Source organism: Somniosus microcephalus, chromosome 27 (genome assembly GCF_052327205.1).
Source record: "Somniosus microcephalus isolate GS21.2 chromosome 27, FLI_Smic_1.0, whole genome shotgun sequence".
Lineage (NCBI taxonomy): Eukaryota > Metazoa > Chordata > Chondrichthyes > Squaliformes > Somniosidae > Somniosus > Somniosus microcephalus.
In genome coordinates, this window is record NC_141013.1 from 249,506 (window position 1) to 277,173 (window position 27,668).

The following is a 27,668-nucleotide window of genomic DNA, read 5'->3' on the forward strand; positions in this document are numbered from 1 at the left end:
CTGCTGAAATCATCACCCGTGCCATTCGACTATTCCAACACACTCCTGGCCGGCCTCCCACTTTCCACCCTCCGTAAACTTCAGCTCATATCCAAAGTCGCACCAAGTCCCGCTCACCCATCACCCCTGTGCTTGCTGACCTACATTGGCTCCCGGTTCCTCCATTTTAAAATTCTCATCCTCATGTTTAAATCCCTCCATAGCCTCGCTCCTCTCCATCTCTGTAACCTGCTCCAGCCCCATAACCCTCCAAGATCTGTGCTTCTCCAACTTATGCCCACTTCCCCACCATTGGCAGTCGTGCCTTCAATTGTCTGTGCCATAAGCTCTGGAATTCCTTCCTTAAATCTCTGCCTCTATACCTCCCTCTCCTTCTTTAAGCCTTTTCTTGAAACCCACCTCTGACTAAGCTTTTAGTCATCCCTCCTACTAGCTCCTTCTGCGGCTCAGCTTCCATTGATGTCTGATCGCCTCTGTGAAGCGCCTTGGGACATTAAAGGTGCTATATAAATGCAAGTTGTTGCTGTTATTGGCTATTGACTCAAACCAATTGAGATTTCCTTTGGAATATCTTACTGTCTGAACTGAATTTTGACTATTAGTGAATAAAATGAAAATGCAGAATTCTAGTGCTGACCATATCAGTGCCATAATCCACACACTATTACAGAACATCTAAAATTAATGATTTAAAAAAATATTGAAGTTTAATTACACAATATGCAATCATTTACATTTTTAACATCAAGTTACAATGCAGTTTCTTTTGACATTTTTTCTGGTCTTTGTTTCAGGTTTGTGTGTTTGAAACCTACACACATTTTGATTCATTGTACTTCTTCCCTGGAAGTATGGATGGAGGTATCCATTATAAAAATCAGCAGCCGACAGCACCTTCTTCAGCACCACCAGCTTGAAGCCTGCCCAGCCATTCTAGAGAGAAACACATTAGCGAATAATTGGTTATAGCTGAAGTGGGGAGGTGTGAAGTTGATCAAGTAATGAGCTTGTCTGATAGCAGGGTTTCAAATGTTTCTCTAAATCCATCTGAACGGTTTCCAAGATTGAACAGTCTTAAAATCAATTCTAATCCCAAAGATCAAAATCCCTCTACACTGTTGCATTCTGTTCAAGCATTAACATCAAGTTTTATTTTTGGCAGGTCTGTTGAATCCTCCACTCACTGTACTCAGTGATAGTATCCCTCCCACTGGCAACATGCCTCTGAACTCACTCTTATTCTTTGCAGTATCTTCAATGTCTTATTCTCAGTTCATTTTACTCTTTGGAAATGTGCTTTTGTTTACTTTCCCCAAGATGGATAATTGAGTGAATGTGAATCATCTAAAAGTTCTGGCCTAAGCCCTGCCTTCCAAAATAGTCTTCAGCCGAGTCTTTCCCATGGCTAATCTTCTTTCCTAGATTTCACACCCCGAGAACTTTGAATTTGGTGGATTAGATCATTTTGGGCAGCTTCAAAATTGCAGTCTGGCATTGCACATTTCTAAGCCAGTTTTCTATTGGCTCCCACCAATTTAGGTTTTCCTCTAAATGTATCCTAGTCGTGTAAGACTTGTTCACATGGCAGTGGGGGGGAATTCCCCCAGGGTCCTGTCCTGTCCTCCCACTCTTGTGTAAGACTTGTTCACATGGCGGGGGGGGGGGGGGGGGGGGAGATTCCCCCAGGGTCCTGTCCTGTCCTCCCACTCTTGTGTAAGACTTGTTCACATGGCAGTGGGGGGGGGGGGGGGATTCCCCTAGGGTACTGTCCTGTCCTCCCACTCTTTCTTTTTCATATTCAATGATCTTCGTGACTTATCACACAATTCTATCCATTTTTTTGCTGGTGATTCCACTCTAGATTACGCCCTCAAGCATTGCCTCATTAAAAGGCATGGAGATAATTGCAATGAAAATGCACGTGTCCTTCAACTCTTCATGTCTCTTGCAAGTCTATTCAACAGCTACTACCTCTCATCTTCCTGGGAATACTTACTTCTCTGACCTCAAATAGAACTCCCACGTCTGCACTGCTAAATCTGCCTCTAAACAGCTGAGTTATGGCTTCTGTGCCTTATACTTCTTCACTGCTAACAACTCCCAATTCTCTGTTGCAGATTTTATTACTGCTGCTGTACCTGCAGAAGTTCTTCTGGATAGGATACAAGAAAAACTGTATTTAATTGTTTTCATGCCTCTAATCTCTAACCCCTCTCTCTGCTGCAACCCGTTATGAATAATATTCTGAACTTTCCTTGATTGTTTCTTCTACTATCGAAGTATACTGTCCTACAAACTCTTCCTCCAACATACACAACCACTATTGAAATGAAGACTCCTGTTCCTTACTCTGACTCATTCTTTCCCAGCACCTCAAACGTCCTCTCACTTTCAGTTCTGTAACATGAGATTGTTGGAGGAATGAAGGAGACCGTCCAGTCACCCACTCCCCATACCCTTTAACATTCCCCTTTTTTAGGTAACTAATTCTCTTTTAAGATTGTTTATGGTCTCTGCCAGGGGCTGTGACTGAAGCAAAGAATTCCACATTCAAAGCACCCTCAGAGTAACGGGGTTTTCCCACCACTCCCTTTAACTCATTGTGCGATGATCTTACCCTCCTGCTGCTGTGAGGCTTTTAAAACCCAACCTTAGAACCACTATTTTAATTTACTTCATCTTATCTTTCAATCTTTGACCTTGATGGTATCCTACACTCTGGGCCTTGTTTACTCAGTATACAATCATCTTTTTCATACTGCAATCACATCAGCCGTTTGATTGACTTCCCTCACGACAGGCTTATTGGGCATAATTCAAAATGTAACTGCTGTTTTACCACAAAACGTGGGCCCGCTGCCCCCAACAGAGTGAGCCCCCGCAACCGCAACAGAATGGGGCCCCCGCCCCCCCCACCCCCAAACAGAATGGGCCCCCCCCACCACCCGAGTGGGCCCCCCTGCCCCCCCCAACAGAGTGGGCCCCCCTGCCCCCCCCAACAGAGTGGGCCCCTGCCCCCCCCAAACAGAGTGGGCCCCTGCCCCCCCAAACAGAGTGGGCCCCCCACCCCCAACAGAGTGGGTCCCCCGCCCCCCCCCCCAAACAGAGTGAGCCCCCCACCCTCCCCAACAGAGTGGGCCCCCCTGCCCCCCCCAACAGAGTGGGCCCCTGCCCCCCCCAAACAGAGTTGGCCCCCCCCCCCCCCCAACAGAGTGGGCCCTTGACCACCCCCACCAACAGAGTGGGCCCCCCGCCTCCCCCTAACAGAGTGGGCCCTTGGACCCCCCCCAGCAGAGTGGGCCCCCCGCCTCCCCCCAACAGAGTGGGCCCTTGACCCCCCCCCAGCAGAGTGGGCCCCCTGCCCCCCCCAACAAAATGGGCCCTTGACCCCCCCAACAGTGGGCCCTTGACCCCCCCCAACAGTGGGCCCTTGACCCCCCCCGCAGAGTGGGCCCCCCGCCTCCCCCCAACAGAGTGGGCCCTTGACCCCCCCCCCCAGCAGAGTGGGCCCCCTGCCCCCCCCCCAACAGAATGGGCCCTTGACCCCCCCAACAGAGTGGGCCCCCTGCCCCCCACTAACAGAATGGGCCCTCTCCCCCACCCCAATCTGCGTTTGGTCTCCCCAATGTAGATGAGACTGCATTGTGAGCAGCGAATACAGTATATTAAATTGAAAGTGCAAGAAGTAAATCGCTGTTTCACCTAGGAGGAGTGTTTGGGGCTCCGGACGGTGAGAAGGGAGGAGGTGAAAAGGCAGGTGTTGCATCTCTTGCGCTTTTGCACGGGAAGGTGCCGTGGGAAGGGGAGCAGCTGTTGGAAGAGTGGACCAGGGTGTCGCGGAGGGAACATTACCTGTGGAATGCTGAAGGTGGTGGGGTGGGGTGCGAGGGGCAGGGGAAGAGGTGTGTTTGATGGTGGCATCGTGCTGGAAGTGGCAGATGAAAATCCGTTGAATGTAGAAGCTGCTGGGGTGGAAGGTGAGGACAAGGGAAACCCTATTGTGATTCTGGGAGGGAGGGGAAGGGGTGAGGGCAGAAGTGCGGGAAATGGGACGGACACTGTTGAAGGCCCCATCAACCATGGTGGAGGGGAATCCTCGGTTGAAGAATCATAGAATGGTTACAGCACAGAAGGATGCCATTCAGCCCATGCCGGCTCTCTGTAAGAGCACTCCCCCGCCACCCTGCAAATTCTTTCCCCTCAGGTATTTATCCAATTCCCTTTTGAAAGACACAATTATCTGCCTCCACCACCCTCTCAGGCAGTGTATTCCAGATCCTAACCACTCGCTGAGTAAAAAAGTTTTTCCTCACGTCGCCTTTGGTTCTTTTGCCAATCACCTTAAATCTGTGTCCTCTGGTTCTCAACCCTTCCGCCAATAGGAACAGTTTCTCTCTATCTACTCTGTCTAGACCCCTCATGATTTGAACACCTCTATCAAATCTCCTCTCAATCTTCTCTGCTCTAAGGAGAACAACCCCAGCTTCTCCAGTCTATCCACGTAACTGAAGTCCCTCATCCCTGGAACCATTCTTGTAAATCTTTTCTGCACCCTCCCTAAGGCCTTCACATCCTTCCTAAAGTGCAGTGCCCAGAATTGGACACAATACTCCAGCTGAGGTCAGATCAGTGTTTTATAAAGGTTCATCATAACTTCCTTGCTTTTGTACTCTGTGCCTCTATTCATGAAGCCCAGGATCCCGTATGCTTATTTAACTGCCTTCTCAACCTGCTCTGCCACCTTCAACGATGTGTCACATATACCCCCAGGTCTCTCTGTTCATGCACCCCCTTTAGGATTGTACCTTTTAGTTTATATTTCCTCTCCACGTTCCTCCTACCAAAATGCATCACTTCACAGCTTTTCTGCATTAAATTTCATCTGCCACATGTCCGCCTATCCACCAGCTTGTCTGTCTTCCTGAAGTCTATCACTCTCCTCCTCACTGTTCACTATACTTCCAGGTTTTGTGTCATCTGCAAATTTTGAAATTGTGCCCTGTACACCCAAGTCCTAGTCATTAATATATATCAGGAAAAGCAGCGGTCCTAGTAACCACCCCTGGGGAACACCACTGTGTCCCTTCCTCCAGTCTGAAAAACAACCGTTCACCACTACTCTCTGTTTCCTGTCACTTAGCCAATTCTCTATCCATGCTAATATATTACCCCCAACTCCATGAGCTCTTATCTTATGCAGTAACCTTTTACGTGGCACCTTATCGAATGCCTTCTGGAAATCCAAATACACGACATCCACTGGCTCACCCTTGTCCACCCTGCACTCCAGCAAATTTGTTAAACATGATTTCCCTTTCCTAAAACCATGCTGACTCTGTTTGACTGCAGTATGTTTTTCTAAATGCCCTGCTACTGCTTCCTTTAGATATGTGAAGAGAAAAAGATTGGTGAAGTCAAGCGTAGGTCCCTTGCAGTCAGAATCAGGGGAATTTATAGTGGGGAACAAAGAAATGGCAGACCAATTAAATAATACTTTGGTTCTGTTTTCACAAAGGAGGACACAAATAACCTCCCAGAGATGTCGGGAACATAGGGTCTAATGAGAGGGAGGAAGTGAATGAAATCAGTATTTGTAGGGAAATGGTGTTCGGGAAATTGACGGGATTGAAGGCCGATAATTCCCCAGGGCCTGATAATCTACATCCTAGGGTACTTAAGGAAGTGGCCCTAGAAATAGTAGATGCATTGCTGGTCATCTTCCAAAATTCTATAGACTCTGGAACAGTTCCCATGGATTGGAGGGTAGCTAATGTCACCCCTCTATTTAAAAAAGGTGGTAGAGAGAAAATGGGGAATTATAGACCAGTAAGTCTGACATCGGTAGTGGGGGAAATGCTAGAGTCAATTATAAAAGATGTAATAGCAGAGCACTTGGAAAACAGTGACAGGATCGGATAAAGTCAACATGGATTTACAAAAGGTAAATCATGCTTGACTAATCTACTGGAATTTTTTGAGGATGTAACTGGTAGAATAGATAAGGGAGAACCAGCGGATGTGGTGTATTTGGACTTTCAGAAAGCTTTCGATAAGGTCCCGCATAAGAGATTAGCATGCAAAGTTAAAGCACACGGGATTGGGGGTAAGGTACTTGTGGTAAACCACTGTTATTGTTATTCACTGTTGTTGTTGTTGTTGCACACTGTTGTACCTATGCATGCCTCAACATGTCTCGGCTGGCTCCACCCACAGGCCCAGGTATAAAGGTGATTGACCTGCAGCCCCCTGCCTTCTTGGAACCCAGTCAACCACGAGAGACATGCTCTGTTCTTTGCTAATAAAAGCCTTTAGTTACTCTCCTAACTCTCCGTCTTTTATGAGTAATTGATAGCGCATCAATTTTATTAGCAAAAACAAAATGTCGACAAACGCTGAACAGCAGGCTGCTGCACCAAACGCTGAACAGCAGGCTGCTGCACCAAACGCTGAACAGCAGGCTGCTGCACCAAACGCTGAGCAACAGGAGCTGCTGCGAGCCCTCAGACCAACATGCCTGGACCTAGACCCCCAAGAAGCGGGTTCGACTACCAAATTCGCGCATTGGCTGCGTTGCTTCGAGGCCTACCTGCAAGCCTCAACTGTGACCCTGGACGAAAACAAGTTGGAAATCCTGGCCTCAAAGGTGAGCCACCAAGTTTATACAATAATCCAGGACGCGACTACCTACGCGGCGGCTATCGATCTGCTAAAAGGGCAATACGCACGCCCGGTAAATACGGTCTATGCCCGGCACCTCTTAAGATCCCGCAGACAGCAGCCCGGGGAATCGGTGGAGGCCTTCCTACGGGCACTACGGATACTCGGCCGAGACTGCGATTGCAAAGAAGTATCAGCCGCAGCACACACGGAGGGACTGATCCGAGATGCTTTCGTTGCGGGTCTAAGGTCCGACTACTCCCGGCAGAGACTGTTGGAAAAGGGAGAAATGGACCTGAGAAAGGCAGTGTCCCTCGCGCTCTCGCTCGACGCGGCCCACAGGAATATGGACGCCTTCTCCCCTAACCGCTCCGCAACGTGGACGCCACAACCTTGGGTCATGGGACCGCCACCTTCAACTGCTGCTGCGATGTCCAAGGCACAGAAATGTTATTTTTGTGGCCAGGCAAAACACCCCAGAGCACGCTGCCCGGCGAGAAACGCTACCTGCTCCGGCTGCGGGAAGAAAGGACACTATGTCAGCGCCTGCAAAGGTAAAACCGCTAACGCCAGCAGCGCCGCGTGCGAACCTTGGGGGGCAGCCATCTTGTCCGCCATCTTGAGCTCCCCCAGCCGCGTGGGGATCGGGACCATGGGCGCCGCCATTTTGTCCGCCATCTCGGACGTCTCCAACTTCAACCACGGGGGACCCGGACTCAACCACTGCCTCATCTGACGACCACATCGACTCGCTCGACCATACGCTGGCCTCCGTGACGCTGGACCAATCTCTCCCTCATCAACTGTCCAGGTCCATGATGGACATTACGGTAAACGGCCGCGCCACTACCTGCCTTTTTGACAGCGGGAGCACGGAAAGCTTTATCCACCCCGACACGGTGCGCAGTTACTCTCTCCCGGTCCTGCCGACGCGACATCGGATCTCTTTGGCTTCCAAATCCCAGTCAGCGGACGTCGGTGGCTACTGTGTAGTGACCCTTTCAGTAAGGGGCACAGAATACAATCATTTTAAACTCCTGGTCCTGCCCCATCTTTGCGCTGCCGTTCTACTGGGGTTGGATTTTCAGTGCCACCTTAAGAGTGTCACATTAGCGTACGACGGACCCCTCCCCCCACTCACAGTCTGCAGCCAGCAGTTTTTAAATCGCCCGCCGCGCACCATTTGCAGCCTCTCCACCCTTAAAGTCCCCCCCCCCTCCTTGTTCGCTAACCTCACCCGCGACTGTAAGCCCATCGCTACCAAAAGCAGGCGTTACAGTGCCGGGGATAGGAGCTTCATTAAATCCGAGGTAGCAAGACTCCTGAAGGAAGGGATTATTGAAAGTAGCACCAGCCCATGGCGAGCACAAGTGGTGGTAGTGAAGACTGGCGAAAAACAGCGCCTAGTTATTGACTACAGCCAGACGATCAATCGCTACACCCAGCTAGATGCATACCCACTCCCCCGCATATCTGACATGGTCAATCAGATAGCACAATACCGGGTGTTCTCGACGATTGATCTGAAGTCGGCATACCACCAGCTCCCCATCAGGGCTGAGGACCGCCAATACACAGCTTTTGAAGCCGACGGTCGTCTCTACCACTTCCTCAGAGTTCCCTTCGGCGTCACCAATGGGGTTTCAGTCTTCCAACGGGAGATGGACCGGATGGTTGACCAGAACGCGCTCCAGGACACTTTCCCCTATCTAGACGTCACCATCTGCGGCCGCGACCAGCAGGACCATGATGTTAATCTAGAGAAATTCCTCTGTACGGCCCAGCGGCTGAACCTAACATACAACAAGGACAAATGTATGTTTCGTACCAAGCACCTTGCCATTCTTGGCTGTGTAGTGGAGAACGGAGTCATCGGCCCCGACCCCGACAGGATGCGCCCCCTTATGGAGCTCCCCCTCCCCCACTGCCAAAAAGCACTGAAGAGATGCCTAGGGTTTTTCTCGTACTATGCTCAGTGGGTGCCGAACTATGCGGACAAAGCCAGACCCCTCAAGTCCACCTCCTTCCCCCTGACAGCAGAGGCCTGTGCAGCCTTCACTCTCATAAAAGGAGATATTGCGAAGGCCACAATGCACGCAGTGGATGAGTCCATCCCTTTCCAAGTGGAGAGCGACGCATCCGACTTTGCCCTAGCTGCAACCTTTAACCAGGCGGGGAGACCCGTGGCCTTTTTCTCAAGGACCCTCCAGGGCCCCGAGATTCGACACTCCTCTGTCGAAAAGGAGGCCCAGGCCATTGTGGAAGCTGTGCGACATTGGAGGCATTACCTGGCCGGAAAACGATTTACCCTGCTCACTGACCAGCGCTCAGTAGCTTTTATGTTTAATAATAAGCAGAGGGGCAAAATCAAGAACGACAAGATCTGGAGGTGGAGAATCGAACTCTCCACCTACAATTACGATATCTTGTACCGGCCCGGGAAACTCAATGAGCCCCCAGATGCCCTATCACGTGGTACATGCGCCAACGCGCAGGTCGATAAACTGAAGACCCTCCACAATGACCTCTGCCACCCGGGGGTCACCAGGTTTTTTCACTTCATCAAATCCCGTAACCCGCCCGACTCCATCGAGGAGGTCAGGACCATGACCAGGAACTGCCAAATCTGTGCCGAGTGCAAACCGCATTTTTATAGGCCAGACAGAGCAAGCCTGATCAAAGCCACGCGCCCCTTTGAACGGCTGAGCGTCGATTTTAAAGGGCCCCTCCCCTCCTCCGACCGCAATGTGTACTTCCTCAACATATTTGATGAGTACTCCCGTTTCCCGTTTGCCATCCCTTGCTCAGACATGACCAGTACCACGGTCATTAAATGTCTGAATGACCTCTTCGCCTTGTTCGGTTTCCCTAGCTATATTCATAGCGACAGGGGCTCATCCTTTATGAGCGACGAACTCCGGCAGTACCTGCTCTCGAGAGGTATCGCTACAAGCAGGACCACCAGCTACAACCCCCGGGGGAATGGCCAGGTGGAAAGGGAGAATGCGACGGTCTGGAAGGCAGTCCTTTTAAACTTGAAATCTAAGGGCCTTCCGACCTCTCGCTGGCAGGAAGTCCTCCCTGCGGCGCTCCATTCCATTCGGTCACTGCTCTGTACAGCCACCAATGCTACCCCTCACGAGAGAATGTTCTCCTTCCCCAGGAAGTCCACATCGGGGATCTCGTTACCGACATGGCTGACTTCTCCAGGACCCGTCCTACTGCGGAAGCACGTGAGGTCCCATAAAACGGACCCCCTGGTCGAGAGGGTGAGCCTCCTCCATGCCAACCCTCAGTATGCTTACGTGGTGTACCCGGACGGGCGGGAGGACACAGTCTCCATACGAGACCTCGCACCTTCGGGTGCTCCCGAAACACCTCCCTCGCCACCCACCACTACCCACGCCTACCCCCAGTACGCTTACATAGCGTACCCGGACGGGCGGGAGGACACAGCCCCCACACGAGATCTCGCACCTTTGGGTGCCCCTGAAACACTACCATTGCCATCCACCACTACCCACAACCCAACCCCGCTAAACGGCATGCCGCAGCCCCAGGACCCGTCATTGACCACCCAACCACTCAATGAGACGCCAGATTCAACGTTGGATGCTGCACCATCACCGCCGCCACCACGACGATCAGGACGGCATACAAGGCCACCTGATAGACTTACTTACATGAACCTTTAGTACACTTCACCCCGCCGGACTCAATTTTAAACAAGGGGTGAATGTGGTAAACCACTGTTATTGTTATTCACTGTTGTTGTTGTTGCACACTGTTGTACCTATGCATGCCTCAACATGTCTCGGCTGGCTCCACCCACAGGCCCAGGTATAAAGGTGATTGACCTGCAGCCCCCTGCCTTCTTGGAACCCAGTCAACCACGAGAGGCATGCTCTGTTCTTTGCTAATAAAAGCCTTTAGTTACTCTCCTAACTCTCCGTCTTTTATGAGTAATTGATAGCGCATCAGTACTGTCTTGGATAGAGGACTGGTTGGCAGACAGGAAGCAAAGTGTTGAAATAAACGGGTCTTTTTTTGCGAGTGGCAGGCAGTGATTAGCGGGGTACCGCAGGGATCGGTGCTAGGACCCCAGCTATTCACAATATATATATATATATATATATAAATAAATGATTAGACGAGGGAACTAGATGTAATGGCCCAGAAATTCGGGTCAGAGGCTTCCCGCGGGTGCAAGCCTCCGACCTGCACTTACCTAACGCGCCGGCCATTGTGCTGTGGGCCCCCGTGGGATTCCGATCCTGGGCCTGCTCCAACTGCCGGCATGCAGTGCTTGCGTATCCCAGGGGCGCAGTCAGTTCGAAGCGTCCCCTGGGATCACGTGGGCCATGGAGAGCCAATGGTAGCAGGGAATCTGTATTCATAGATTTGACAGGTCTTCATGTCAAATCTATGAATACAATTCAGCCCCAAAACATTTTTTAAAAATTATTGCAAGTTTTAGTTATCACATTTTTAAAATAACTATAAATTACATAAAATAACTATTTAAACAATAATTTAAATTTTTGAAAATATTTAATTACAGTTTCTAACAGGGCTAAAAATAAACTTACCTTTCTTTAAAGTATTTAAAAATAATAAACTTGTGGAAAAAATGTTTTAATTTTACTTAATTCACCATTTACCTTGTTAAAAGCAGACCTTGCGACTGCTTTTTAAAAGCGTAGCTCCTGGAGACTTACGCTCCTGGAGACTTACCCTCCCGGAGAAACCTGCAAAAAAAACGGAAGTTCCAGGTGTACGCGCTGCCTCTCCGGCGCTCGCGTTCGACCTGTGAACCCCTTCCTTTAAGGGAACGGAAGTTCCGGTTTCCCGCGCATGTGCAGTGCATGCACGAAACCGGCAATTTCGTTGGGCCTATGCGTGAGTACCCAGCGCGTACTCACCTGTGGGGACCCGAAATTCTGGCTCAATATCTCCAAGTTTGCAGACGATACAAAGCTGGGTGGGCGTGTGTGCTGTGAAGAGGATGCAGACAAACTCCAGTACAATTTGGACAGATTGGGTGATTGGGCAGATGCATGGCAGATGCAGTATAATGTGAATAAATGCGAGGTTATCTACTTTGGTAGCAAAAACAGGAAGACAGATTATCTGAACGACAATAGATTGGGAAAAGGGGAAGTGCAACGAGACCTGGGTGTCCTTGTGCACCAGTCGCTGAAGGTAAGCATGCAGGTGCAGCAGGCGGTTAAGGCGGCAAATGGTATGTTGGCCTTCATAGCGAGAGGATTCGAGTACAGGAGCAAGGATGTCTTGTACAGGGCCTTGGTGAGACCACACCTTGAGTATTGTGTGCAGTTTTGGTCACCTTATCGGAGGAAGGATGTGACATGAATCCTCCCATTCATGTAGAAATGACTTATGAAATAACACTTGGCGGCCTGCTGGTGGTGCTGTCCAGGGAGAGTATAAATACTCGGGCACGGGCCCAGCTTGCTCAGGACATTTTGTAAAGAGGAACTAGTGAAGGACAACTAGATCTCCATGTTGTGAAACAGTTGATTAAAGCCTTGTTTAATACTCAGACCAAGTGCCTAATAGTTTTCTTACATCAATTTAATCAACAGGACCTGCTCCACGCTCTGAGTGGTTTTAGGAACAGACGGCTACGACTCAAACGGTAGAAGGGAACCAGAGGTAGTAATCAATCCATCATGGAGAAACCACTCCGACCCGCCTGTCTTGACCTGGACCCGAATTCACCTACAACTGCTAAGGCATGGAAACACTGGTATCGTACTTGCAGCAACTTCCTCAGGGTGTGCGGTGAGAATGTTCCTGATAAGTTAGAGATACTTGCCAATTATGTATCCCCTCATGTGTTTGACTATATCGAAGACTGTGTAGACTACTGACTCCGCTATCCAAATACTATAGCAACTATATGTTAAGGCCCCAAACAAAATTTTTGCTCGGCATCTACTGGCCACAACTCGACAACAACCCGGGGTATCACTTGACGAATTCCTTCAAAAGCTTCGCAGGCTCAGCAAGGATTGTAATCTCAAAGCTGTCTCAGCTGAGCAGTACCAGGAGGAGTTAATTCGTGATTCTTTTATTAATGGAATTGCATTTCCCTACATATGCCAGCGTCTGTTGGAGAATAAAACCCTCAAGTTACAAGCTGCCTATGACCAGACATGTTCTCTGGACTTAGCAAAAAAAAATGCAGATGCCTATCTTTTACCACATGCCCGGACTGCTGCTATCACTTTTGGTGACTCCTCCAATGGGCCTCGGGTGGAAGCCCTCACCGATGACGACTCTAGCCTAGCTGATGACGACCCTACCCTAGAAGCCCTCAATGACGACGATCCTGCCCTAGGGGCATCTTGGCAATCTGGAAGGAAGTGTTTCTTCTGTGGAGGTGCATTCCACTATAGGAAATTTCGTCCTGCTCGTAATTCAATCTGCAATCATTGCAGCAAGGTCACTTTTCTAAGGTATACCGGTCAAGAGCCCCTGTTAGTTTTGCAGCTGCTATCTATAAAACTGCTCCTCCCCCAAGAGCCACGACGAAGGTTACAGCTGTCAAGGGTAAAACTGCTCCTCCTCCCATCCCAGCTGTTTTTCCCCAAAGCCTGTCCCATGCAGCCACGAAGGTTTCGGTAAATGGACACATTTTGAGTGCACTAATCGACTCATGCAGCTCTGACAGCTTCATCAGTGAGCAGGATGTCAGTAAGTTAAAACTGCGTATTTACCCCTCAGACAGGGAAATTGCAATGGCTCTGACGCCACTGACCACCAACTCTTCCAGCTTTTGTCTTGTCGACCTTATTCTCAATGGCCGCACTTATTTCTCCACCCGGCTTGGGGTGCTCAAAAACCTATGCAGTGATGTGCTCCTGGGACAGGATTTCCAGAAACAACACAAAAGACTCACTTTCGAGTTTGGAGGGTCAAAGCCGGAGCTTACTATTTCCAAAGTATCATTTTGCGCGCTTTCGGCAGCTTCGCTCGACGAGCCCTCCTTGTTGCCAATCTATCCCCCCAATGCAAGCCCATAGTCACCAAATCAGGACGTTTATACCAAGATGATCTATCCTTTATCGAGGCAGAGATCTCTCGCCTTCTAGCTGACGGTATAATTGAGCCATGTTCATCTTCCTGGCGGGCTCAAGTCGTCATTGTTAAAAATCTTCTGAAGCAACACAAGAAGCGTCTTTGCATCGACTACTCGCAAACTATTAACCAGTATACCGACCTGGATGCCTACCCACTACCACGCATCGATAATATGGTCAATAACCTTGCCAACTACAAGGTATTTTCAACTTTTGACTTAGAGCGCATACCATCAAGTACCGTTAAGGGACTCTGACAAAAAGTATACGGCCTTTGAGGCTAATGGTCGGCTTTACCAGTTTTGTCGCCTTCCACTTGGGGTCACCAATGGGGTGGCCATCTTCCAATGGGCAATGGATAGCCTAGTCAAACAGGAGAACTTAACGGACACTTTTCCATATCTGGATAATATCACCAGAAGGAGCATGATGCCAACCTCCAGAAATTTCTTGACGTTCTCCGTCGTCGCAGCTTAACCTTAAATGAGTCCAAATCTGTGAAATCAGTACCATCAGTCAACATCCTTGGCTACTGGGTGGGCAATGGTGTCATCAAACTGGATCCGGAGCGACTTCGTCCGCTTCAGGAGCTCCCTCCTCCTACGAATCTCGGCTCTCTTCGTTGGGCTCTCGGCATGTTCGCCTATTATGCGAAGCGGATACCCCACTTTTCCGACAAGATCCAGCCCCTGCTTCACGCAAAGTCATTTCCATTGGAGGCAACGGCTATTTCGGCTTTCAACCTCCTCAAGCAACAACTGGAAAAAGCCACGCTTCGTTCCATCGATGAAAATCTCCCTTTCGTGGCCGAGTGCGATGCATCGGAGGTGGCGATCTCGGCTACCTTGAATCAAGGTGGTCGACCCATTGCATTTCTGTCCAGAACTTTGCAGGGTAGCGAGCTCCATTATCCTCCTGTCGAGAAAGAGGCTACGGCCGTCATCGAAGTAGTACATAAATGGAGTCATTTTCTCGCTCGTCGCCATTTCATGCTTATAACCAATCAGCACTCCGTGGCCTTTATGCTGGATAACCGGAAACGCACTAAGATCAAGAATAACAAAATACAGCTCTGGAGGATGAAATTGGCCGCCTTTGGCTACACCATACATTATCGACCTGGCAAAGAGAATGTGGCCCCGGATACCCTCACGCGTGCATTCTGCTCTTCCATGTCAACTTCGACTCTTACGGATCTTCATACTGACTTATGCCATCCTGGCGTTACCCGTATGTTACACTTTGTGCGATCTAAAAATCTCCCATTTTCTACAGAAGGCGTGAGAAGAACATGCTCCACTTGTAGAATTTGCGTGGAATTAAAACCACAATTCTTCCGTCCGTCGGATGGCTCGCTCATACACGCTACACAGCCTATGCAGCGACTCAGCATTGACTTTAAAGGGCCACTGCCTTCCTCAACGCAAAACACCTACTTGCTTACTATGGTGGACGAATATTCACGCTTCCCTTTGCTTTCCCCGTCCCAATATGCTTATTTCCATAGTGATCAAATGCTTCGATCAGGTCTTTTCCCTTTGCGGTACGGCCAATTTCATCCACTCTGATCGGGGTTCCTCCTTCATGTCAAGCGAACTCAAAAATGATCTTTCCCAACGGGGAATCACCACAAGTAGAACGACACCGTATCATCCTATTGGAAATGGACAGGTTGAGAGATACAACGCTATCATTTGGAACGCTGTTAGTCTTGCACTGAGGTTACACAACTTATCAGACCAGCAGTGGGAAACTATGCTCCCTGACGCATTGCATTCCATCAGGTCTCTTCTTTCTACATCCACCAACGCTACTCCTCACGAACCATCATGGTTGGCAGCTCCTGGCCCCGTGCTGCTCCGAAGATTCCTCTGATCCTCTAAGAGTGATCCCCTCGTCGACGAAGTGGAACTGACGGATGTCAATCCCACATACGCATACGTGCGGTACCCTGATGGCTAGGAATCCGCAGTGTCACTTCGGGATCTGGCTCCCTGCCCAACCGGTCCCAATCGATGGTGGGATCCGTATTCATGACGCTGATACCCTGCGCTCCGCTGAGGATGACGCCCTACCCGGGACGTCAAGGGATCGGTCAGCTATTCCGCCGGATCAACCTGGGGAACAGAGCGCTCCCCGCGGGATGGCCACCCGAAGCCAGGACGCCGGTCAGTCACCGACTACTGGGCAGGGTGAAGCCAGCTCTGCGCCTGTGGGGGCCCGCACACGGAGCCATGATCTCCCCAGTCCCCCTCAGGTCAATCAAGGCGACACAGACTCTGCCAGCCCGCCGGTACGAACTAAGCGACCCAGGGACCAAAACACGGTCTGAGGAGACGGGCCTTCCGGCCACCGATGGAGATCCAAATGACTGCGTCTATTCTTAGTCCGATTAATTCGGTAGAAAGCCGCCGGACTTCCAATCTTTCAGGCGGGAAGAATGACATGAATCTTGCCATTCATGTAGAAATGACTTATGAAATAATACTGGGTGGCCTGCTGGTGGCGCTGTCTAGGGAGAGTATAAATACTTGGGCACGGGCCCAGCTTGCTCAGGCATTTTGTAAACAGGAACTAGTGAAGGACAACTAGGCCACCGTGTTGTTAAACAGTTGATTAAAGCCTTGTTTAATACTCAGACCAAGTTCCTAGTAGTTTTCTTACATCAGGATGTTCTTGCCATGGAGAGAGTGCAACGAAGATTCACCAGACTGATACCTGGGATGGCAGGAATGATGTATGGAGGAGAGATTGGGTTGATTAGGCTTATATTCACTAGAGTTCAGAAGAATGAGAGGGGATCTCATTGAAACTTATAAAATTCTAACAGGACTAGACAGACTAGATGCAGGAAGGATGTTCCCGATGGCGGGGGAGTCCAGAACCAGGGGTCACAGTCTAAGGATAAGGGGTAAGCCATTTTGGACTGAGATGAGGAGTAATTTCTTCACCCAGAGTGTGGTGAACCTGTGGAATTCTCTACCACAGAAGGCAGTTGAGGCCAATTCATTAAATATATTCAAGAAGGAGTTAGATATATTTCTTAAGGCTAAAGGGATCTGGGGATATGGGGAGAAAGCAGGGACAGGGTACTGAATTTGGATGATCAGCCATGATCTCATTAAATGGCGGAACAGGCTCGAGGGTTCGAATGGCCTACTCCTGCTCCTATCTTCTATGTCTATTTTCCTTAATGAAGGACTCCAGCATTTTCCCAATGATAGAGGTTAGGCTAACTGGTCTATAGTTTCCTGCTTTCTGTCTCCCTCTTTTCTTAAATAGGGGTGTTACATTAGCGGTTTTCCTATCCGCTGGGACCTCTCCAGAGTCATGGGGATTTTGGTATATTGCAACCAATGCATCCACTATCTCGGCAGCCACTTTTTTTAAGACCCTGGGATGCAGGCCATTTGGTCTAGGGGACTTGTCGTCCTTTAGTCCCATTATTTTACCGAGTACTATTTCCTTAGTGATAGTGATTGTCTTTAGTTCCCCACTCCCTGTGGCCCCTTGATTATCCATTATTGGGATATTGTTAGTGTCTTCTAGTGAAGAGATGCAAAATATTTGTTCAGAGTCTCTGCCATTTCCCCGTTCCCCATTATAGAAACATAGAAAATAGAATCAGGAGTAGGCCATTCGGCCCCTCGAGCCTGCTCCGCCATTCAATGCGATCATGGCTGATCATCCAATTTCAGTACCCGGTCCCTGCATTCTCCCCATATCCCCAGATCCCTTTAGCCTTAAGAAATATATTCAACTCCTTCTTGAATATATTTAATGAATTGGCCTCTACTGCCTTCGGTGGTAGAGAATTCCACAGGTTCACCACTCTCTGGGTGAAGAAATTCCTCCTCATTTCTGTCCTAAATGGCCTACCCCTTATCCTTAGACTGTGACCCCTGGTTCTGGACTCCCCGACCATCGGGAACATCCTTCCTGCATCTAGTCTGTCCAGTCCTGTCAGAATTTTAAAAGTTTCAATACGATCCCCTCTCCTTCTAAACTCCAGCGAGTACAAGCCCAATCATCCCAATCTTTCCTCATACGTCATTCCTGCCATCCCAGGTATCAGCCTGGTGAATCTTCGCTGAACTCCTTCCATGGCAAGAACATACTTCCTCAGATAAGGCGACCAAAACTGCACACAATACTCAAGATGTGGTCTCACCAAGGCCCTGTACAACTGCAGCAAGACATCCTTGTTCCTGTACTCAAACCCTCTCACTACGAAGGCCAACATACCATTTACCTTCTTAACCGCCTGCTGCACCTGCATGCTTACCTTGAGCCACTGGTGCACAAGGACACCCAGGTCTCGTTGCACTTCCCCTTCTCCCAATCTCTTGCCATTCAGATAATAATCTGCCTTCCTGTTTTTGCCACCAAAGTGGATAACCTCACATTTATCCACGTTATATTGTATCTGCCATGTCTTTGCCCAATCACCCAACCTATCCAAATCATCCTGGAGTTTCGCGGCATCCTCCTCACAGCACACTCCCACCCAGCTTTGTGTCGTCTGCAAATTTGGAGATATTACATCTAGTTCCCTTGTCTAGATCATTAATATATATTGTGAATAGCTGGGGTCCAAGGACCGATCCCTGCGGTACCCCACTAGTCACTGCCTGCCACTCGGAAAAAGACCCGTTTATTCCAACTCTTTGCTTTCTGTCTGCCAACCAGTTCTCTACCAAGTCAATACCTTGCCCCCAATCCCATGTGCCTTAACTTTACACGCTAATCTCTTATGCGGGACCTTATCAAAAGCCTTCTGAAAGTCCAAATACACCACATCCACTGGTTCTCCCTCATCTATTTTACCAGTTACATCCTCAAAAAATTTCAGTAGATTAGTCAAGCACGATTTACCTTTTGTAAATCCATGTTGACTTTGTCCGATCCCGTCGCTGTTTTCGAAGTGCTCTGCTATTCCATCTTTTATAATCATATCCCCACTACCGATGTCAGGCTTACCGGTCTGTAATTCCCCATTTTCTCTCTACCACCTTTTTTGAATAGTGGGGTAATATTAGCTACCCTCCAATCCATGGGTACTGTTCCAGATTCCATCGAATGTTGGAAGATGATCAGCAATGCATCTACTATTTCTAGGGCCACTTCCTTAAGTACCTTAGGATGTAGATTATCAGGCCCTGGGGATTTATCGGCCTTCAATCCCATCAATTTCCCTACAAATACTGATTTCTTTCAGTTCCTCCCTTTCATCAGACCCTATGTTCCCTGACATCTCTGGGAGGTTATTTGTGTCCTCCTTTGTGAAGACAGAACCAAAATATGTATTTAATTGGTCTGCCATTTCTTTGTTCCCCAGTATAAATTCCCCTGATTCTGACTGCAAGGGACCTATGCTTGAATTCACCAATCTTTTTCTCTTTATAAAAGCTTTTATAGTCAGTTTTTATGTTCTCTGCAAGCTTACTCTCATATTCTATTTTCCCTTTCTTAATTAATCCCTTTGTCCTCCTTTGTTGAATCCTAAACTCCTCCCAATCCTCAGGATTATTGCTTTTTCTGGCCAATTTATATGCCCTCTCCTTGGACATTATGCTATCCCTAATTTCCGTTGTTAGCCACGGTTGGGTCACCTTTTTTGTTTTATTTTTATGCCAAACTGGGATGAACAAATTCTGTAGTTCATCCATGCGATCTTTGAATGTTTGCCATTGCCTATCCACTGTCAACCCTTTGAGTGACATTTCCCAATCAATTCTACCCAACTCGCGCCTCACACCATCGTAGTTTCCTTTATTTAAATTCAGGACCCTAGTCTCTGAGTCAACTACTTCATTCTCCATCTTAATGAAGAATTCGATCATATTATGATCGCTCCGACCCAAGGGGCCTCATACAACAAGATTGCTTTATTGCATTATTAATTCCCCAGTCTCATCCTCTGAGGGACCAACGTTTACTTTAGCTACCCTCTTCCTTTTTATATACCTGTAGAAGCTCTTACTATCTGTTTTAATGTTCCTTGCCATTTTATTCTCATAATTCATCTTCTCTCTATTATTTTTTAGTCATCCTTTGCTGGTTTTTAAAAATTTCCCAATACTCTGGTCTCCCACCAATCTTGGCAACATTGTATGCCTTCTTTTTCAATTTGATACAATGCTTTACTTCCTTAGTTAGCCACGGGTGGTTCTCCCTTTTAAAATCTTTCTTTCTCACTAGAATATATTTTTGAGAGTTATGAAATATCTCCGTAAATGTCTGCCACTGCATTTCAACTTTCTTACCCTTTAATTTGTTTTTCCAGTCCACTTTAGCCAGTTCTGCCCGCATGCCATTATAATTGCCTTTGTTTAAGATCAGGACACTGGTTTGGGATACAACTTTCTCACCCTCCAACTGAATTTGAAATTCAACCATGCTATGATCACTCTTTCCTAGGGGATCCTTTACTATGAGATCATTTATTAATTCTGTCTCATTACATAGTACCAGATCCAAGATTGCCTGCTCCCTGGTTGGTTCCATTACATGATAGCAAAATACTGCAGATGTTGGAAATCCGAAATAACAACAGAAAATGCTGGAAAAACTCAGCAGGTCAGGCAACATCCGTGGAGAGAAATTTGAGTTGACATAAACATAGAAACATAGAAGATAGGAGCAGGAGTAGGCCATTCGGCCCTTCGAGCCTGCTCCGCCATTCAACGAGATCATGGCTGATCATCCAAACCCTAGCACCCAGTCCCTACACCGACAGCCATCCCACCCAAGCCCTATCCCCGTAACCCCACGTATTTAACCCCCCCTAACACTAAGGGCCAATTTTTTTATCATGGCCAATCAGCCTAACCCGCACATCTTTGGACTGTGGGAGGAAACCGGAGCACCCGGAGGAAACTCACGCTTCTATCTGCGCTATTAATTCATTTATTTTGTTACGAATGCTTCGTGCATTCAGATATAGTACATTTAGCTTTAACTTTTTTCTATTTTTTCTTGATGTCACTTTAGTCACTAATGCCTAGAAAGATATAGAATTGGTTTGGGTGGAGATAAAAAATAATAAGGGGAAAACGTCTCTGGTGGGCGTTTCGAACCCCGTGGAGAGAAATTTGAGTTTTGACGTTACGGGTCGAACCCTTCTTCAAAACTGGAAAGAAAATAAAATAGATCGAAGGCAGGGCTGTGATCGGACAAAAGACCTTTTATTGTCTCTTCTACTTCTTTTGTCTCTTTCACTTCTTTTGTCCGATCGCAGCCCTGCCTTCGATCTATTTTCTTTTCTTTCCAGTTTTGAAGAAGGGTTCGACCCGAAACGTCAAAACTCAAATTTCTCTCCATGGATGTTGCCTGACCTGCTGAGTTTTTCCAGCATTTTCTGTTGTTATTTTGGTTCCATTACATACTGTTATAGGAAAACATCCCAGATGCACTCTATGAACTCCTCCTCCAGGCTACCATGGCCAATTTGATTTGTCCAATCAATATGGAGATTAAAATCACCCATGATTATTACCATACCTTTTTTACAGGCCTCCATTATTTGTTGATTTATACTCTGTCCAACAGCATTGCTACTGTTCGGGGGCCTGTAGACTACGCCCACCAGAGACTTTTTCCCCTTATTATTTTTTATCTCCACCCAAACCGATTCTATATCTTTCTAGGCATTAGTGACTAAAGTGACATCAAGAAAAAATAGAAAAAAGTTAAAGCTAAAGGTACTATATCTGAATGCACGAAGCATTCGTAACAAAATTCATGAATTAATAGCGCAGATAGAAATCAATAGGTTTGATCTAATAGCCATTACAGAGATGTAGCTGCAATGTGCCAAGGTTGGGAACTAAATATTCCAGGATATTTGACTTTTAGAAGAGACAGGCAGAATGGAAAAGCAGGGGTAGCCCTGACAATAAAGGAGGGAATAAAGACAGTAGAGAGAAAGGATTTTGGCTCGGAAAAACAAAATGTAGAATGTTTGGGTGGAGCTAAGAAACAACAAGGGGCAGAAAACACTATTAGTTTATAGGCCCCCTAACAGTGGTTGTAGTGTCGGGCAGAGTATAAATCAGGAAATTAGAGATGCATGTAACAAGGGTAATACAGTAATCATGGGGGGCTTTAACTTTCATATAGACTGGGCAAACCAAATTTGCAGAAATAATGAAGAGGAAGAGTTCATGGAATGCATTCAAGATAGTTTTCTAGATCAGTATGTCAAGGAACCCACGAGGGAATTGGCTATTTTAAATCTAGTACTGTGCAATGAGACAGGGTTAATTAATAACCTTGTAGTAAAGGACCCTCTGGGGAGTAGTGGTCAAATTATGATAGAATTTTACGTTGAGTTTGAGAGTGATTTAGTTAAGTCCAAAACTAGGGTCCTAAACCTGAACAAAGCAACTACGTAGGTATGAGAGGAGAGTTGGCTAAGGTAGGTTGGGAAACTAGATTAAAAGATATGACAGTAGAAAAGCAATGGCAAACATTTATAATTCATCATAATTTGCACCGAATATACATTCCCTTAAGGAATAAAAACACCACGGGAAATATGGTCCAACTGTGGCTAACAAGAGAAATTAAAGATAGTATTAGAATAAAGAGGCTTATAATGTTGCCAAAAATAGTAAGCCGCCTGAGGATTGTAAAAGCTTCTATAGGCATGTAAAAAGGAAAAGATTAGCGAATAGTAAATGTGGGTCCCTTACAGGCTGAGACAGGAGAAATTATAATGGTGAATAAGGAAATGGCAGAGAAATTAAACAAATACTTTGGGCTCGAATTTCCAAGCCCCGTGGAGGTGGGTTTGGAGGCGGGAAAATTGCAAAATCGGGGGTAGGAACCCATCCCGCCTCTGTGCCAATGCCCCAGGATGCGGGTATCCGACCTGTGCTGGGAGCCGCCTCCCCGAGGTGGGAAGGGGATTAGTGCCAATTAACTGCCTGTTAACAGGTAGTTAACAGGCAGTTTTTTGCCTAATCCCTATTTTTAGCCCTGAAGTGTGGGCTTCCCGACGGCGCCAAACCACGTCAAGTTAGCGAGGCGGAACCTCAGTCTGAAGGGGTTGGAGGGGTCGAGATGTCCGTTGTGCAGGTGAGTGATGGGTGCATGTGTGCAGAGGTAAGTCACAGAATCACAGAAACCCCACAGTGCAGATAGAGGCCATTTCGGCCCATCGAGCCTGCACCGACACATATCCCACCCGATCCCCGTAACCCCTACACCAACACATGTCCCACCCTATCCCCGTAACCCCACGTATTTAATCCCCCTAACACTAAGGGTCAATTTATCATAGCCAATCAACCTAGCCCGCACATCTTTGGACTGTGGGAGGAAACCGGAGCACCCGGAGGAAACCCACGCAAACACGGGGAGAATGTGCAAACTCCACACAGACAGTCGCCCGAGGCCGGAGTCGAACCCGGGTCTCTGGCGCTGAGAGGCAACAGTGCTAACCACTATGCCACCGGGCTTAACAAGGTGAATCAAGGGAAAATAGCGTGGGTTGGCCACAAGTCGATGGAGGCGGGACTACAACCCAAAAAGTGGGAGTCCCACCTCTATCACATCCCCATTGACAAAATCCAGCCCTTTATGCCTGTCTTCACAGAAGAAGACAAAAAAAACTCCCAGAAATAGTGGAGAACCAAGGGTCTAGCGACAATGAGGAACTGAAATAAATTAGTATTAGTAAAAAAAAAATAGTACTGGAGAAATTAATGGGGATTTATCCCCTGGACCTGATGGCCTACATCCTAGGGTTTTAAAAGAGGTGGCTAGAGAGATAATGGATGCAGTGGTTGTCATCTTCCAAAATTCCGTAGATTCTAGAACGGTTCCCACGGATTGGAAGGCAGCAAATGTAACCCCACTCTTTAGGAAAGGAGGGAGAGAGAAAACAGGGAACTACAGACCAGTTAGCCTGACATCAGTAGTAGGGAAAATGCTAGAATCTATATTAAAGGTATGGTAACAGGGCACTTAGAAAATAATAATAGGATTAGGCAGAGTCAACATGGATTTATGAAAGGGAAATCATGTTTGACGACTCTTTTTTGAGGTTGTAACTAGCAGAATAGATAAGGGGGGAACTAGTGGATGTGGTATATTTGGATTTTCAGAAGGCATTCGATAAGGTGCCACACAAGAGGTTATTAAACAAAATTAGGACTCATGGGGTTGGAGGTAATATACTAGCATGGATTGAAGATTGGTTAATGGACAGAAAACAGAGAATAGGAATAAACAGGTCATTTCCGGGTTGGCAGGCTGTAACTAGTGGGGTATCGCAAGGATCAGTGCTTGGGCCTCAGCTATTCACAATCTACATCAATGATTTGGATGAGGGGACCAAATGTAAAATATCCAAGTTTGCTGATGATACAAAGCTAGGTGAGAATGTAAGTTGTGAGGAGGATGCAAAGAGGCTTCAAGGGGATATAGACAGGCTAAGTGAGTGGGCAAGAACATGGCAAATGGAATATAATGTGGAGAAATGTGAAGTTATCCACTTTGGTATAAAAATAGAAAAGCAGAGTATTTTTTACATGGAGAGAGATTGGGAAATGTTGATGTTCAGAGGGACCCGAGTGTCCTTGTACATGAATCACTGAAGGTTAACATGCAAGTACAGCAAGCAATTAGGAAAGCAAATGGTATGTTGGCCTTTATTACAAGAGGATTTGAGTATAAGAGTAAAGACGTCTTACTGCAATTATATAGGGCCCTGGTGAGACCACACCTGGAGTATTGTCTACAGTTTTGGTCTCCTTACCTAAGGAAGGATATACTTGCCATAGAGGAAGTGCAATAAAGGTTCACCAGACTGGTTCCTGGGATGGGGGGATTGTCCTATGAGGAGCGATTGAGTAGACTAGGCCTATATTCTCTAGCGTTTAGAAGAATGAGGGGTGATCTCATTAAAACATACAAAATTCTTACAGGGCTTGATAAGGTAGATGCAGGGAGGATGTTTCCCCTGGCTGGGGAGTCTAGAACTAGAGGTCACAGTCTCAGAATAAGGGGTCAGTCATTTAGGACTGAGATGAGGAGAAATTTCTTCACTCAGAGGGTGGTGAATCTTTGGAATTCTCTACCCCAGAGGGCTGTGGAGACTCAGTCGTTGAGTATATTCAAGACAGAGATCAATAGATTTCTGGAATAACAACAGAAAATGCTGGAAAAACTCAGCAGGCCAGGCAACATCTGTGGAGAGAAATAGAGTCAACGTTTCGGGTCAAAACCCTTTGTCAAGACTGAAGAGGCACAGGAAATGAAATAGATTAAAAGGCCAGTATGGGGGCTGGGAGGGAACAAAAGAGAAGTGAAGAGACATTAAGGAGGTATTCAAAACGAGACGAGATGGTGATACGACTAGTGGAGACAAAAGACGGCTCTAGATAGGTGTGAAATGCGCTGGCAGAATGAAAGAACATAAGAACATAAGAAATAGGAGCAGGAGTAGGCCAATCGGCCCCTCGAGCCTGCTCCGCCATTCAGTAAGATCATGGCTGATCTGATCCTAACCGCCAATCTACTATCACAGAACCATCTCCTGAATCTAACAGAATTAGACACACGAAATAGGAGCAGGATCAGGCTACACGGCCCCTGGGCCCGCTCCGCTACCCACAGGGCCATGTCCGATCCGAACCTAGACTCATGTCCAAATTCCTGCCCGCTCCCCGTAACCCTTAATTCCCTTTACTTCTAGGAAACTGTCTATTTCTGTTTTAAATTTATGTAATGATGATGTAGCTTCTACAGCTTTTTGGGGCAGCATATTCCATGGACCTACCACCCTCTGAGTGAAGTAGTTCCTCCTCATCTCAGTTTTGAAAGAGCAGCCCCTTATTCTAAGACTATGCCCCCTAGTTCTAGTTTCACCCATCATCGGGAACATCCTCCCCGCATCCACCCGATCCAACCCCTTTCACAATCTTATATGTTTCAATAAGATCGCCTCTCATTCTTCTGAACTCCAATAAGTAAAGTCCCAATCTACACAACCTCTCCTCATATGTCCATCCCTTCATCCCCGGGATTAACCGAGTGAACCTTCTTTGTACTGACTCGAGAGCAAGTATGTCTTTTCTTAAGTATGGACACCAAAACTGTATGCAGTATTCCAGGTGCGGTCTCACCAATACCTTGTACAACTGAAGCAATACCTCCCTATTTTTATATTCTATCCCCCTAGCAATGAAAGCCAACATTCCATTGGCCTTCTTAATCACTTGCTGCACCTGCATACTAACCTTTTGAGTTTCGTGCACCAGGACCCCCAGATCCCTTTGTACTTCAGTACTTTCCAGTTTCTTGCCATTAAGATAATAACTTGCTCTATGATTTTTCCTGCCAAAGTGCATAACCTCACACTTTCCAGTATTGTATTCCATCTGCCAAACCTCTGCCCACTTACTTAGCCTGTCTATGTCCCCTTGCAGGTTTTTAATGTCCTCCTCACTCACTACTTTCCCTCCCATCTTAGTATCATCTGCAAACTTTGATATGTTACACTCGGTCCCCTCCTCCAAATCGTTAATATAGATTGTAAAGAGTTGGGGACCCAGCACTGACCCCTGCGGAACACCACTAGTTACTGATTGCCAGTCCGAGAATGAACCATTTATCCCAACTCTCTGCCTTCTGTTAGATAGCCAATCCTCTATCCATGCCAGAATATTACCCCCAATCCCATGATTTTTTATCTTAAGCAATAATCTTTTGTGTGGCACCTTGTCAAATGCCTTTTGGAAGTCTAAATACACTACGTCCACTGGTTCCCCTTTATCCACCCTATATGTTACTTCCTCAAAGAACTCCAGCAAATTTGTCAAACATGACTTCCCCTTCATAAAACCATGCTGACTTTGTCCTATTAAATTATGATTATCCAAATGTCCTGTTACTGTCTCCTTAGTAATGGACTCCAAAATTTTACCTACCACAGATGTTAGGCTAACCGGTCTATAGTTTCCAGCCTTCTGTCTACTGCCCTTTTTAAATAATGGTGTTACATTAGCAGTTTTCCAGTCTGCCGGGACCTTTGCTGAGTCCAGGGAGTTTTGGAAAATTATTACCAATGCATCCACAATCCCTACCGCCACTTCCCTCAAGACCCTAGGATGTAAGCCATCAGGTCCAGGTGATTTATCCGCCTCGAGTCCCATTAATTTACCGAGTACCACTTCCTTAGTGATTTTGATCGTGTTTAGCTCTTCCCCCCCCTATAGCCCCCTGTTTGTCCAGTGTTGGGATATTCTTAGTGTCCTCTACTGTAAAGACTGATACAAAATATTCATTCAGTGTTTTTGCCATCTCCATATTTCCCACCATTAATTTCCCGGTCTCATCCTCTAAGGGACCAACATTTACTTTAGCCACCCTTTTTCTTTTTATATAACAATAAAAACTCTTACTATCTGTTTTTATATTTTTTGCTAATTTACTTTCATAATCTATCTTCCCTTTCTTAATCAATCTTTTTGTTATTTTTTGCTGTCTTTTAAAGTTTTCCCAATCCTCTATCCTCCCACTAGATTTGGCTACCTTATATGCCCTTGTTTTTAGTCGAATACTATCCTTAATTTCTTTACTTAGCCACGGATGGCTGTCTTTTCTTTTACACCCTTTTCTTCTCAGTGGAATATATTTTTTTTGGAAGTTGTAAAATAACTCCTTAAATGTACACCACTGATCATGTATCGTCTTACCCTTTAATCTATTTTCCCAATCCACTCTACTCAATTCCGCTCTCATACCTTCATAGTCTCCTTTATTCAAGCTTAGCACGCTTGTTTGAGATCCAACCTTCTCACCCTCTAATTGAATATGGAATTCAACCATGTTATGGTCATTCATTCCAAGGGGATCCTTTACTAGGACATTTTTAATTAATCCTGTGTGGCGGTA

General features: G+C 47.0%; 1 protein-coding gene across 1 annotated transcript in view; it reads right to left on the minus strand.

The window, feature by feature from the left end:
* Positions 1-688: 688 nt before the first annotated feature.
* mtfmt (mitochondrial methionyl-tRNA formyltransferase) overlaps positions 689-27,668 on the minus strand; it is an 85,006-nt gene continuing 58,026 nt past the window's right edge. The window contains 2 exon segments of the mRNA XM_085968266.1: positions 689-783; positions 786-933. Coding sequence (XP_085824392.1) covers positions 731-783; positions 786-933 — 201 coding nt within the window. The 3' untranslated portion in view covers positions 689-730.